This window comes from Eleginops maclovinus, chromosome 1 (genome assembly GCF_036324505.1).
Source record: "Eleginops maclovinus isolate JMC-PN-2008 ecotype Puerto Natales chromosome 1, JC_Emac_rtc_rv5, whole genome shotgun sequence".
Taxonomy (NCBI): Eukaryota; Metazoa; Chordata; class Actinopteri; order Perciformes; family Eleginopidae; genus Eleginops; species Eleginops maclovinus.
Window position 1 is genome coordinate 24,675,912 of NC_086349.1, and position 15,847 is coordinate 24,691,758.

General features: G+C 36.3%; 1 protein-coding gene across 4 annotated transcripts; it reads right to left on the reverse strand.

Moving 5' to 3' along the window:
- Positions 1-5,359: 5,359 nt before the first annotated feature.
- On the reverse strand, positions 5,360-13,575 carry LOC134870246 (CMRF35-like molecule 9). 4 transcript variants are annotated; one of them, XM_063892352.1, is made up of 9 exons: positions 13,443-13,575; positions 12,990-13,088; positions 10,185-11,154; positions 8,959-9,303; positions 8,335-8,523; positions 7,798-7,896; positions 7,324-7,361; positions 7,091-7,231; positions 5,360-6,197 (listed from the first exon to the last, which is right to left on the reverse strand). In XM_063892352.1, the coding sequence occupies exons 3-9, from the start codon at positions 10,219-10,221 to the stop codon at positions 6,003-6,005; spliced, it is 1,044 nt and encodes a 347-aa protein (XP_063748422.1). In that variant the 5' UTR covers positions 10,222-11,154; positions 12,990-13,088; positions 13,443-13,575; the 3' UTR covers positions 5,360-6,002. The 4 variants fall into 4 exon arrangements, with proteins under 4 accessions (XP_063748422.1, XP_063748433.1, XP_063748431.1 ...); XM_063892364.1 differs by lacking the exon at positions 5,360-6,197 and adding an exon at positions 6,207-6,957; XM_063892363.1 differs by lacking the exon at positions 7,798-7,896.
- Between the last annotated feature and the right edge of the window lie 2,272 nt (positions 13,576-15,847).

Genomic DNA, 15,847 nt, shown 5'->3' on the forward strand with positions numbered 1-15,847 from the left:
CGCCTTTATCACATTACTCACACACAATGTTAAATTCTGAAATATTCAGCATGTTTGATGGCTAATTTTCCTGTCAACTTTTGAATGTTCTGACCATGTTTGAAAGTACAGATATTAGAAAGCTGGACGAACTCAGCAGTCTGATAGCTGCCACTTCAGATCCGTTTCAGTTGCATCACAGACAGAAGCAGCTAGAATCTTCTCACACACAATCTCCGTCTCCCTCTGTAGGCTTTTCCCGCTAAGCTCCACCCTTCCCTTCCTCCTCGTCCTCCACCTCCTCCTCTTGGGCAATGAAATGGAAATGCTGTTCTATCCTATCCGGACTCAAAGCCAGAGACACATAGGTGGCATTTTGTTATCTGCCAAACAGAGTAGGCAGCCAAAACAGCCCCACTCCTCCCCTGAGTGAGTGTGTGTGTGTGTGTGTGTGTGTGTGTGTGTGTGTGTGTGTGTGTGTGTGTGTGTGTGTGTGTGTGTGTGTGTGTGTGTGTGTGTGTGTGTGTGTGTGTGGGATACAAAAAGAAAGAAAGTGTGTGACAGATGGACAGGGAGAGTGTCTGTGTTTAAGGGTTTCTCTCTGGCAGGAAGCTACATACGTTTGGAGCTCTGTTACAGTGACCAGGTTGTGTGTGATTTTTGTTCTTCTTTGTTATTATTTCCCTCAGCTGTTCCTCTTCCTCTGAAACAACACCAGGCTGCACATGTACCGGAGCTGCTAAGCAATACAAAAACAAATCTAATAATAAAGATATCCAAAATGATTGCCGCTCTATCAGTGGACAAACAGATGCTGGAAACTGTTTTTGACTGTCCTGAAAACAAATTTAAAGTCATAAAGACAAACAATGTGTTCATGACTTTAAAGACTGTTTTATGTAAGGAATTTAAAACGTGTCTTCCTGCACCAATGATGAAACATATATGCTAACATGCTAAAGCTAAGGAGTGGCAGAGTTTAGCACAGTAGCATGCTAACTTGCTAATAAGCCGTAAACACACAGTAAGCTGAGGCGTTAAAGCGAACACTTAGCTAGCCTCAAACTACATGAATGTCGGAACCAAATACGACCAAACATCGTTCAATAATCTTTTACATTTAATAACAAAAACCAATAAAAAAGCCATGTCAGAAATACATAATCTGGAACAATCCATTCAGTAATTGTTGAGATATTACAGAGAAGAATTTAACACTTCAAGCTGCTTGTGAAAGTTCAGGGAATCAGACAAATGCATCCTCTAGAAACCACAAATGTTCCCTCAAAATCTCACGACAATCCTTCCAATAGCTATTAGTCTGGACATCAATGGGCCAATCAACGGACAGAATGACACTGCACTCCCCGGAGCCGTACAACAACAAGGCCAAAATAAAAAAGTGAAAGCGCTCTGAGGAAAATACCAAGCACCGTGACCTTTAGAGAAAAGCTGGTTATTTCCATGTCTGCCTGAATCACTCTGGCTTTCATTTTCATCTTCTGATCTGCGTCTGCTCAGCAAATTGAGTTTCCCCTCAAGCAGTTCCATTATCTCCTCCACCTCCTGCAGGTTGTGTTTGTGCCTCAGTCTCCTCCACCCGTTTCCTCCATCTCCATGTCTTCCCTCACTTAAGCCTTAATTCACTTAACCTGTGTGTGTGTGTGTGGGCGAGGACCGAGGGTTAAGATGCAAGTGATCAATACTGCAGATCTGGATCCTTCTCTCTCCTCTCACATGTCCTTCTCTCATGTCTGGCATTGTCTGGGACATGTCATCAAGCGCCAACACGCATACACACAAGCACACACGCATGCACGCACGCACTCACTCACTCACCTACCCTCCTTCTACTTCTACATGGATATTTACCGTAAGTGTGACTCAGACTGTAGGACTGGAATACAGAGCACTATGAAACTGCAGCACGCACACACACACAACTTATACATATTGAAGACGACCTGTCATCGCCGTCAGTGTGAGGGTAGAGTTAGAGAGGAAGAGCAGCAGCGATGCAGAACGAGATGTGAGGATGAACTGAAGAAGGGTTAACAGTTTGATTTAATTACACGTCAATAAATCCTGTAAGGCAATCAGAGCCATTAAGCTTATGAGTGCTGCGCCCGCTGCTGCCTCATTTCTCCTTGTAAAACACACACACACACACACACACACACACACACACACACACACACACACACACACACACACACACACACACACACACACACACACACACACACACACACACACACACACACACACACACACACACACACACACACACACACACACACACACACACACACACACACACACACACACACACACACAGCTGTACTTTTATTCATTTCCTAATGCATAACCTGAAACTGAACCCTGTCTAACAAGAACAACTTCCATTTCCTAACAACAAAGCAGCATTTACCCTTAAGGTAATGTACGGGTAAATACTAAATAATCTAAGAGTAATGCAACGTGAAACGACATCTTTATGAGTACGTAAACACAACTGTATATATTGTAAGATACACGTTTTTAGCGATGAATATATTTTAGTACTATGTGCGCATTTGTACTTAATTTATGTGGATCTAAATATTTTATTTTAATATTTAGATCAGCTACCTTTATTCTAGTTTAAAGTCTTATACTGCAAGCAACCTTTCAGTTTCAAAAAGATTTTTTAAAATCTAGTTACCAGCACCTTAGGTCCTCTATTCTACACATTTATCTTGTTCGTGTGAAAAAGGAAATTTCCCCCAAAATATCAAACTTGGCAAACCCACCCTCGTTAAGCAACACAGTAAACCGGTAAAAAGTGTCTCTGTTTTTAGGAGCTGCCTCCAGATATCCCTCACACAAGACTAACCTGCCTTCCTCTTTGAATTCATAAAATATTATACTTTTACTTTAAGAATCATTACAACAACTAAAATACCGCCTCGTGGTTACAAAACTATTTCTTACATAAGGGCGGACCCTTTAAAAAAAGAGATTTTAGCAGACGGGGGGACATATATCCAAACATATATTTCCCTCATATAAATATTGTTTTTATATAAGGGGAGGACATATATCAAAAAGATCATTTCTACATAAGACGCAGTTTACATCGTCCTATATCCTTTTATATATTTGTGTAAAATCATCATAAATTGGTATGAACCCTCTGGTCAAAACGTGTTTTGTGAGGTCACAGTGACCTTGAACTGTGACCACTAAATTATAATCAGTTCGTCTCAGAGTCAATGTGGGCGTTAGTGCCAAATTTGAAGAAATTCCCTCAGAATCAAAGCTTTAGTGGATTATTATCATTATCATTATTATTATTATTATTATTATTATTATTATTATTATTATTATCATTATTATTATTATTATTATTATCATTATCATTATTATTATTATTATTATTATTATTATCATTATTATTATTATCATTATTATTATTATTATTATTATTATTATCATTATTATTATTATCATTATTATTATCATTATTATTATTATTATTATTATTATTATTATCATTATTATTATTATCATTATTATTATCATTATTATTATTATTATTATTATCATTATCATTATTATTATTATTATTATTATTATTATCATTATTATTATTATCATTATTATTATTATTATTATTATTATCATTATTAGTATTATCATTATTATTATCATTATTATTATTATTATTATCATTATTATCATTATCATTATTATTATTATTATTATTATTATCATTATTATTATTATTATTATTATCATTATTATTATTATTATCATTATTATTATTATTATCATTATTATTGTTATCATTATTATTATTATTATTATCATTATTATTATTATTATTATCATTATCATTATTATTATTATCATTATTATTATTATTATTATTATTATCATTATTATTATTATCATTATTATTATTATTATTATTATTATTATCATTATTATTATTATTATCATTATTATTATTATCATTATTATTATTATTATTATTATTATCATTATTATTATTATCATTATTATTATCATTATTATTATTATTATTATCATTATTATCATTATCATTATTATTATTATTATTATTATTATTATCATTATTATTATTATTATTATTATTATCATTATTATTATTATCATTATTATTATTATTATCATTATTATTATTATTATTATTATTATTATCATTATTATTATTATTATTATTATTATTATTATCATTATTATTATTATTATTATCATTATTATTATCATTATTATTATTATTATTATCATTATTATTATTATTATTATCATTATTATTATTATTATTATTATATTATTATTATTATTATTATTATATTATTATTATTATTATTATTATTATTATTATTATCATTATTATTATTATTATTATTATCATTATTATCATTATCATTATTATTATTATTATTATTATTATTATCATTATTATTATTATTATTATTATTATCATTATTATTATTATCATTATTATTATTATTATCATTATTATTATTATTATTATTATTATTATTATCATTATTATTATTATCATTATTATTATTATTATTATCATTATTATTATTATCATTATTATTATTATTATCATTATTATTATCATTATTATTATTATCATTATCATTATTATTATTATTATTATTATTATTATCATTATTATTATTATTATTATCATTATTATTGTTATCATTATTATTATTATTATTATTATCATTATTATTATTATTATTATTATCATTATCATTATTATTATTATTATTATTATTATTATTATTATTATTAGTATTATTATTATTATTATTATTATCATTATTATTATTATCTTTATTATTATTATTATTATTATTATTATTATTATCATTATTATTATCATTATTATTATTATTATTATTATTATTATTATTATTATTATTATTATTATTATTATTATTATTATTATTATTATAGCTGTGGCAGAGGGTTGTGATATTGTTGTATGAAAACAAAATCATCTCTTCTGTGTTTTGCACGGCATGTATTTCAAAGAGTGCACACTGCCCTCTCCTGGTAACACTGATGTACTTCTGGTAGCTGCTTCCTGAACACAAAGACACTGAGGCCACAGCATGGTGGTTAGACGCTGCTGGTGAAAGCATTCAGCTCTATGTGATTCTGACACATTCACCACAGTGTGAGGTTCTTATCACTGAGGTTTGGAGGTTTGACAATATTTATAGGAAATGTTGAAACAGAAAGTAGAGGAGGAGTTGTAGAGACAAAGGTGCAGGTCCTGAACGTAGACTGACAGGAAACTCTTCAATCAGATTATTTTATTTAGTTTTTATTTGTTTTACGACCACAGAGAAGAGCAGCAACTACATCATAATAACTACAGTTATTACAGTTACATGATACACCTATAATCATATTATTTGTGTAGTTTTGAGTGGAAAAAACAGAGAAGGAGGAAGTGAATTCAAGCCTTAGAGGTTGATAGGAAAATCTCTAATACATTTTTTAGCCCATCCAGCAGAGGCCCAACGAACCATTATATTTGATTCATTTTACATTAAAAAAGAGAATTCTGCAATTTGTTATTTATTTAGTTATATTCAGGTACGATTTTATAGAAGAAAGCATTCTATTTAATAAATAATATTCTGTTCTGTATGGGTCAATTAAATGTGCTTTTGTGTAAAAAATCTATATTATCTTTAATTAATTAATTAAATAAATTGAAATTAGGAATTCTTTTTATTCAGTTCTTGCAATTTAGGTTGGAGATTTTACCTGCTCTGATACCAATCAAACTTATTAAAGATAAGGTTGTTTAAAGATAGGAAGCTCTCTAACACAGATTGTTCGTAAATGTCTGGTTATGTTACAAATACGCGCCACTTCTCAAAGGAGGTTGGAGGAAGAAAACTAAAAGTGTTAATAATACTCATGCAAAATACCTCCTGTGTAGCCGTCAGCCCCGAGAGAGGAAGCGAGAAGCACAGAGGTTACCGCTGAGGAAGAGTACTAGTAGAGTCTAGAGGCGGTGAAGCGTCCCCCTTTAGTTTGGCTTCAGAGCTCGCCTCCACCCGAATCATGGAGTAGATGACATCATTGGCACGAGAGGGGGCATTGAGGGGTGAGGCGGTAACCAGAGGAAATTTCACTTCAGAGTAGATGAGTTCACTGGAATCATTCGCAGCCTGGCCACAGAAAAAGAAGTCAAGTTTATAACTGATGTATAACTAACCTACAGAGCACCAAGGCTAGAAAGATGACTTTGTTTTTACTCTTGTGCTCAAAAATATAATAATAATCAAGCTGAAAATCTCACATTAAATCACTCTATTGCCCCCATTTATAATATCGCTTAGGAAAAGACATTATAGGCTCTATATACTTTGTTTTAAAACTCCTGCTCAACATTAGTATCTTGCTTTTGAAAGTTCTCCTCCCTCTCACAGAGGACTTCCTCCTCGAAACGGTCTGTGGTTTGACCACAAGTCCATCTGGTTCCTGCTTGTAAAAGCTTTCTGTTGATGAACACAATTGATGTGGTCTAATACCTATCTTTTCAAATACACTTTATAAAAAGGTATATATATTAGCGTCTTTTGGCATTAAGAGCAACTATACAAACAGAAACTATACCTATATTTTACAGCACAATACAAAGCTCTCACCAAGGAGCAACAGAGTGTTAAAGTAAAAAACGATGTATTTTGAGTGTCACATGTCCACACCCTTTCCTGTGTTAAAGAATAAAAAAAGCCTGCTTCTCGAAAGTAATTTAAAGAATGATTGATCTTCTGCTTTTTTAAAACATCTATTTATAAACAACCAGCAAAATGTGTAAATGTTCTACCTGTAACTTTATAAATTCATACATTACATTTAAGTAGTGCCCTCTATTTTTCTCATTGCTGCTGTTACTGTGTTCATCTTTCAGCTGCAGAGAGAAACCTGGAGTATAACGATCATAAAGATGTTTTGATTCTAATTATTGAAGGTTAGGTTAGAAAGCTGGGATCCCAACAACACGGTGAATAAAAGTCAAAAGAAACCACCACCTTTGTGTCTGAGAGGCTCTCCTTACTTTGTGTTGAGGACTGGCTGCAGAGATACCGATGGGTCCGACCAAACTGTAGTCGTCATCGGATTGACCTTCTTCTGGTTTGGTGTATTTGGCGTACGTGTAAACTGAAGCAGGAGGTCTGCTCTGTGTGGTTTTGTTGGTCTACAGGAGAATAGAGGTTTGGTTTGTATTCATATCAGCTAGTTTCCCAAACACTAGTGATGCTTTGATGTCTTCACTTTCCTCAAACTCACCTTAGAGACAGAAGCATACTCTGCCTCCACAGGAGACTCTGAAAAAACCCAAAGAACACTGATGAACATGAACAGAGGCAAAGCTACCTATTTTTTTATTTTCACCACAAAGTCATTCCATTTTACTCTGACATTATATATGATTGTTGATATACAAACACACATTGGTAAATACAAATTAAAGCACCAAGAAAGATTAAATAAATCAATGATAAAGGAAACCATTTCAAAGGAGACAACAAATGCTCCATTACACAGCTGTCCTTCGAAATCTCTCCAATATCAAGGCAGTACTTCCAGGTTGTAGGCCTCCTTGGTAAAGCGCATCAAACCTAAATTAGTCATAGTATCCAATACTGTTCCTTTCACCTTATGTTTGTCTGGCAAAAAGGTAATAATTCTGGATTTACAGATCAGAAAATATCATTATTCATGCACAAATGGCCGTTTCAAATGTGTTTCTTGTTGCCTTGCCTCTGTGTTCCCGGGCCCTCCTCCTGCAGGAGTACAGAACAGCCAGAGATAACAGGATGATCTTGGCGAGCACAATAAGCCCGACATACAGCGGCGCCCCTGCGGTGGGTTACACACAAATGATTCAGTACCCACATAAACAAACTCAAACACACTCCGAGCATTGGTTCACCTTTGATACTAAATAAGAACGCATTGTATTCAAATCAGTGTCACACCATTAAGACTGCAATGGCATAGGTGGTGTGGAAAAACCTTCACATTGTATTCTTCAAAACATAGAAGCTGAGTAGCACCTGTTGCACTTCTATGTGGCATGCAGTCATGTTTTAGAAACATTTACTTGTTCCAAACACCTTGTTATGTTTTGTTTAATACCTTCATAACTTGATGCTAAGTGTAGTGGGCGGTGGGGAAGAGGCAATATAACTTTACTTCCTGGCTCGATGTGGCCTGACTAACCCCATAGGAACCGTTCAGTAGTCTTCGTTTCTCTTCAGTTTCAAAGTGAATTTGAACCCTTAATCTGAAAAGTACCTGCAGCTGGTGTTGCTGTTCCCTCCATCTGCTGCTGCACACAATGGGTGGGGATTTCAGCGGAAGATGATGAGGATGTGAAACTTCTTAAACTGGAGCTTTGACTCTGAGGTGCTGGTGGTGTGGAAGCTGACTGAACTTCAGACGGAAAAGGTTGACGAGTCCCCTCTGGTTCCGAGGTGGTCGGAGCTGTGATCAACGAAGACACAACGAAATGATGTGGAATAATAGTGGCAGTACTTTAGAGAATTTACTCTGAAATGTCTAAAGTATTTGATTTGTTGTGATAACATATAATACTTATGAATAACATTCAAATAAAACTTTATCCATGTAACCAATCAGAGCAGACTGGGCTCTGGTTTCAGACGGAGGGTGAAGAGAGGTGCTACAACACAGGCAGTATGAGAAACATAAAGAGCTTTCTGAACATTAGAGCATGGAGACATGTCCCAGGAGAGACATTACATACTGAAATGAAACCTGAAATGAGAATAACAAGGCCCTTTAAGAATTGGAAATGTTGCTTTCAAGTGATAAATGTTAACAGTTTTAAGATTACATATATTTGGTATTTTTGGACCCCTAAACCTAAGCATGCTTTGTCTTTCAGTAAAAACTCACCATCCTCTACGATGATCTCCAACACATCATGTGAGTTTGGAAGCAAAAATCTGTCCACACCACATTTGTACCGTCCTGAGTCGGACTTCGTCAGCTTTGTGATGCTAACATGAACATGATGTGACAGATAATTTTTTTTGCTATATTCAATGCTGAATCTGCCTGTTGTAGCCCTGTCTTTGGCTGTTTCAATGAGTATGCTTTCTTCACAGTCCTGTTTGCAAAATAACTTCCTTATTCCTGAAAAGAAAAAGGAGCAATGAACTGAAATATTTCCTCCTTCAGTCCCGGTAAAGACAGGGTGTCCTCCTGCAGCGACAAGAACAGTGCTTGGACCCGGCAGGGCTGTTGAAAAGAAAAGAAACAGTTACTGTCGGTACTTCCTGTAAGATACTAATTACAAAACAACAAGCTGCCCGGTAAATCACAGTCCAACAGTGATTGGTTCTTTGAATATTGTAAAAATGTACTCGTCAAACTGTCAAACTTTCACAAAAGCAAGTATGACAAATGACATTCATTAAGACTTATGTCTTTTATCAACCAACAAAATGGAAAATCAGCTTTATTTAAACATATAGGACACGATAAACCTATTGCATGACATAAAACATGGCAGCTCCATGACGCAGTAGGAACATAAATTATGTCAAAATTAAGATAGAACTTTTTTTATGTTTAACTTTTGACTTCAGACACAAACGTATGAATGTCTCCATACACAGTCAATGATATGAACACTGTTAAGTTAAACAGAGCTGAATTAATCCAGAAGCTTTTACAGGAGTTACATTTGAATTTTCTCTCAGTCAATCAAGTTAAATTTGCTAAATGATTTTTAACCCGCCACTTCTCCATGACAGCTGAACAAACCATAAGACTGTTATATATTGTTGAAATCTCCAGAAAAAGCAACTTAATGAACCCCAGAGCTTTCAATCTAAAAGGGTATATTGACTGATTTATCAACCAGGAAGTCAGAAAAGGCTTGTGTTTGCAATGACTTCCTGAAAACATTATTTTGGGAGCATCTAGCAGGGTCTCCGAAAAAGCTTGTTATGTCTCGTACTCTGTAGGCTGGTCACACCTTTACCCACACAAACAAACAAGACCGACTGATAAAAAATATAACACCTGATGATCACACAGCTGGGGGAGGTTTCACATTAAATACAGAAATGAAGAAGGCGTTGTGGAAAAATGGCAGAAATACAAAGTGTACTCACTGAGAACGAGGAAGATCAGAGTCTGGCAGACCTTCATGTTGGAGGCTGTGATGGTTGAACGCTGCCTCTCTTCTTCACCGGCAAACCATCAGGTGTTCACTTCTCTAAACGATGGAGTCCCTGCTTAAAATAAAACACTCACAGCTTTACCCTCCTCTCTTGCAGCTGCATGTGTATCACGTATGGTTTCACTTTAAAACTTTGTAACTTAATGCAGCAAAATAATATATCTTGCTTTCAACATTTACATTATTCCATGTGAAGTCTGTGGACAAAAGGGCGAAGCTACAATATATGCTAGTAAATGCTAATAGGAGCATCCTGGGAATACAGATCACAATTTGGACCTTAATCTGATATTAATTGTTGCAAATATTTGGAGGTTTCTATGGATTCTTATTCAAACAGCAGCTTTCTTTTCCTTTTAAGTAAAGCATCATTTGTTTCAAGCCAACAATAAACATCATTTGCTTAAGAGAACTTTATTTTTATCCAGAGGAAAGGTGTTGTGCAGCAGCTGCAGTACAGAGCAGGAAGAGTGCTGATATAAAATACAATATCAAAAATAAACTCTATAAAAAATGGTGCGAATCCAAATATAAATACAAAACAATTCAAACAAGTCATTACGGAACAGTAACCTGAAGCAAACTGTTGAAGAGGCACGTCTGTGAAGGAGAGCAGAGCAGGATTTATCCTCACATGAGCAGGTCATTCTAAGCAGGTTTGAAATAAGAGATGGTCTTAATAATATTAAACGTATTCCAGAACCATCTCTCTGTTTCAGAATATTCCCCCGGCGGCTTAATTCACACTAGCTTCTGCTCTGGGTTAACAGTGAGTACAGAGGGGGCTCATCAGAGCTAGAGTCCACCCGAGGAACAGAGTAGACGACACAGTCAGCGTCACCTTGGACACCGCTGACAAATGTGATCTCAGAGTAGACGGGTTGACCCGGGTCGTCTTCAGCCTGGAGAAGAAAACATTATTAGTGTATTTTTTAAACTAGCTGCAGCGACAACGCTGTAGAAATCATTGGGTTTGGATCAGTTTGGTTGTCTTTATTTAGCTTCAGTGCAGATTGAAGAGATTTCCCCAGGAGATCTCACATAGATCTGTGTACACTTCATCGGTCTACAGAAAACTGAGTTAATACGATGCTCAGGTTTTCTCACACTCACCTCTGGTGCAGAAGCATGTTGTGTTTCCACATGAGGTTCTGAAAAACACAACAGTACTTTGGGAAAAACACTCAGTTCAGATGTTCACGTTATCCCCATTTCAACCAATATCTGGGCCAACCATTAAAACCTGAGTAAAACAAGATAAATAGATGTGTTCTGAGTTTGTAAACCACAGAATATAAACTATATGGAGTCATTAACCACCCTGCCAGATTTAAATGACTTAACACATTGTAAAAGTATATAAAATATGGTTTCAAGGAAAAACAACAAGCTATGGCTGCAATGTATAATGTATGTTTACGTGTGTAAATAGAAGATAGAGTTGGAGGATGAAACCCTCTTTATTTGTCACACACATGCACACAGCAGAGCACACACAGTGAAATCAGTCCTCTGCATTTAACCCATCCTAGTACTAGGAGCAGTGGGCAGCTATCGTGCAGCGCCCGGGGAGCAATGGGGAGGGGGGATTGGAGGTGTCCGGTGCCTTGCTCAAGGGCACCACAGCAGGGCCTAGGAGGTGAACTGAGACTTCTCCAAGTAGCAGTCCACTTCCATATTTCAAGTCTGTTCGGGGACTTGAACCGGCGACCCTACGATTCCCAGTCCAAGCCCCTACTGACTGAGCCACTGCTGGACTAAAAATAGCATGATACTTGTGGGGATCCTGATTTGCGGTCACGTTTGATAAAGATTTAAATTGGTTTTTTCTTAATCACATCACTGTGTAGTTCAATAAATAGCAGTTGTTCTGGTCTAGGTTCAGCAACGTTATGGGCCCAAAGAATGAGGTCAGCTGACTCCCTGAATATACTGAAGGACCAGGTTATTCCATCAATGGATTTTGAACAATTCACCTCTGGCTAACCCTTATACACAGCTTCTATTGCACTACTGGACTTGAACGCTGTTCATTTCACATTTAGATCCTATTTAATATGCCATTCCTCTAACACCTAATGTATATACAATATCCTACTTTATATCTATATTTTATTTTATTTTATTTTGTATGTATATTTCATACATTTCTATTGCTGTTTTTTATTGAGCTGCTGCAATGCAAAAATGTCCCCAAATTGGGACCATCCACCCATCCATCCATCTTCCCTGATGGCACAGGCGTGTTCCAAGAGGACAATGCCAGGATCCATCGGGCTCAAATTGTGAAAGAGTGGTTCAGGGAGCATGAGACATCCTTTCACACTTGGATTGTCCACCACAGAGTCCAGACCTGAACCCGATGGAGAATCTTTGGGATGTGCTGGAGAAGACTTTGCGCAGTGGTCTGACTCTCCCGTCATCAATACAAGATGTTGGAGAAAAATGAATGCAGGACAGAAATAAATGTTGTGACATCGCAGAAGCTCGTGGAAACGATGCCACAGCGAATGTGTGCCTTTTTTTGGCCAGGCAGTTTATTTATTCTGTGTTAGTGATGTTGCAACTTACAAAGCATAAACCTAGCACCTGTTTCCTCTGAACAGCAACAACTGAAGGCTTATCGCTCTAACAGTTCCAGTGATAACAAAACCTTTAAACTAAGCAACAGTGTGTGTGTGTGTGTGTGTGTGTGTGTGTGTGTGTGTGTGTGTGTGTGTGTGACCTGGTTCTTCACCTTTGGCTTTACAGATCCTCTTCCTGCAGAATACCAGCACAGAGAGTGACGACACGATGAACAGGACGGCCAGAGTCAGACCCACATACAGGACCACACCTGTGGTTGTTTGAAGAGGTAATGGTAAACTATGACATCTAACACTTAGAGACCCCGTAATCCATTTAGTTTTTTAGGGGGGGGGGGGGGACAGGTTATCTTTAGCTGAAGACAACAGGTCAACAGTATTTGCAGTAAATCATTTGAATGCTGGGAACCTGATTTAAAAAAGGTGCAGCATTTTAAAATGTACTTTGTAACGTGTTTTGAAAGATGCTAATTCAGATGTACAGGTTGTGATTGTAGAAAAGGCACAGAACATTAGGATGGAATGATGTGATGGCCATTCCCATGCTTTATCATGTCTCATAAGTTGTTCGGGAAACTTCCTCTATCAAAACCCTGTGTATGTACCTCTAGTTGTTGATGTTTCAGGCTGCTCGGTGGTGTTAGAGGAGGCTGCTGTAGTCAGGGAGCTTTCACTTTGGTTTGTTGTTGGTGAGGATGCTGATGGGACGGATGATGAAGGAGTAGAAGAGGTCAGAGCTGTGAACAAAAACAAGCAGACACAAAGAAGTCCTGATGAGAGAAATCAGATCCTCCTGTGTGTGTGTGTGTGTGTGTGTGTGTGTGTGTGTGTGTGTGTGTGTGTGTGTGTGTGTGTGTGTGTGTGTGTGTGTGTGTGTGTGTGTGTGTGTGTATCAGCTTAACTCTTTTAAAGTGAGTTTAAACTTCAGCAGCTGTCAGAGAAAACTGTCTTCAGAGACAAGAACAAACATTTTCATTATCAAGCAGAAACTCACCATCAGTGACGGTGAGTCTAAACCTCTGGTAGAGATGTTCAGAGGAAGTTCTGTCCAGACCACACCTGTACCATCCTGAGTCAGACTGGGTCAGCTGTTTGATGCTCACATAAACAAATCCTTCATTTGATCCTTCAACATATCTGATCCTGTATCTGCCTTTTTCAGTATCTTTGGAAGTCATTTCAACAAGAATGTCTCCTTCACATTCTTCCTTGCAGAAGTACTTCCCTCTCATATATTGACTAAAGGAGCATTCAACTAGAATATTTCCTCCAGGTCTCGTGGAAATGGTTATATCTTCAGAAGTATATTCATCCAGCATTGCTGTTGAAAAAAGAAAGACAGTCACTGGGGATGAAGTGTGACTACTAAATAAAACAGCTTTTTAACTGAATTTCTTCAACGGAGATTTAGCAACTCATTATCTTACATTGTGCCCACAGTTGATATCTTTATATTTTGGATTAATATTAGATTTGAATGCTTGAATGAAATAGTTTGTTAATTTGATTTATAAATAGTATTTGATTACGTTAACAGATAATGTGAACTTTAGGAAGATCTGTTGCAAAGAAGGACATTTACTTTGAAAGGATTTCTTTACCCCTTGAAATGATCACTTGTATTAATTGCTCACCCTGAGGTACCTTGAATTCATATGCTCATAACCTCCCTAAAACATTCCTGATCTAAACACTTCTGCATTAACTGTTCTTGAGAAAAGAGGAGCGCACCCTCACCAGCGTGAGGCTTTTTATGCAGAAGTGTTTTAAATGGTGAGGTTTAAGCAGAATGAATGTTTTAGGGGAGGAGTGAGCATACAATAAATGACATTAGGGCTATACAGCATGAGTTGTTGGAGTTAACAGATGCTTTAATATACTCCTGCTGTCGTAAAACACAGCTCCCAATTAATTTGACATTCTTGAAGACTGTTCTCCATTTTGGGAGTTTTCTCACATAAATTCAAGGTAACAGTTTTCAGGATGAGTAATTCATCTAAAAATGGTAATTTAGGGGTAAAGTATTCCTTTAAAGCCCGACCGCAGCCACAAACCAGTTCAGCTGTTTGTAATATTTCTATTGATCTCAATCTAACACTGAATGTGTTACTTTTTAAAAGGACATAGAGCTGTCTGTAGGATCTACTACAGACCAATATGCTCCTGCCCCCGGGATTAAATTCTTCAGCACTAAAATATCACTTGAACCAACAATAAGTGTGAGCTACACAACAATATTCAAACACACTTGTGTAGTCGTGTCTATTTCAGTTTACCGGTTACTTTCAGAAAGACGTTGGATTTAGATGAGGTAAAGGTGAGAAGGAAAACATATTTTTAAACAAGAGAAAACATTTAGTAAAACTCACCATCAACAACAATGACTTCAATATACTTGTATGAAGCTGACGACAAAGATGAACCCTTACCACACCTGTACCGTCCTGAGTCAGACTTGGTCAGCTGAGAGATGGTCACCAAATAATATCCATCTTCATAACCCATCCTGTATCTGCCTCTCTGAGCTGAGTCACCATTTGTTTCAATGAGAATGTCTTTTTGTCGACATGTTTCCTTACAGAAGAACTTCCAGGCTCCACGAGAAGAAAAGAAACATCTAACTCTGACATCTTCTCCTTCAGTTCGTGAATAGATAGTGAGTTGGGCACTGACGATACCGGTGTTTCCATCCTGCAGAGCTGAACAAAGATGAACAAAAGATGAACAAAAGATGAACAAAAGATGAACAAAAGATGAGCCATCATCAGTAGTGGTCCGTACTTCCTGTAAGATGCTGCAGTCTGATCAGAACCCTTCCTGTTTCTCATTAACACAGATCCTCAGAGATAAACAACAGCCTGTGACTGAAGATCACCATCAGCTCTGCAGGTTGATGTTACCGTTTGGTCTGAGATCTTTATCCTCCTTTAGACTCAAAGACTACAGAAAGTCTCCATCTCTCACTTTAGAGTTACATTAACCAAATCCTTATAATTAACCTTATTGTTAG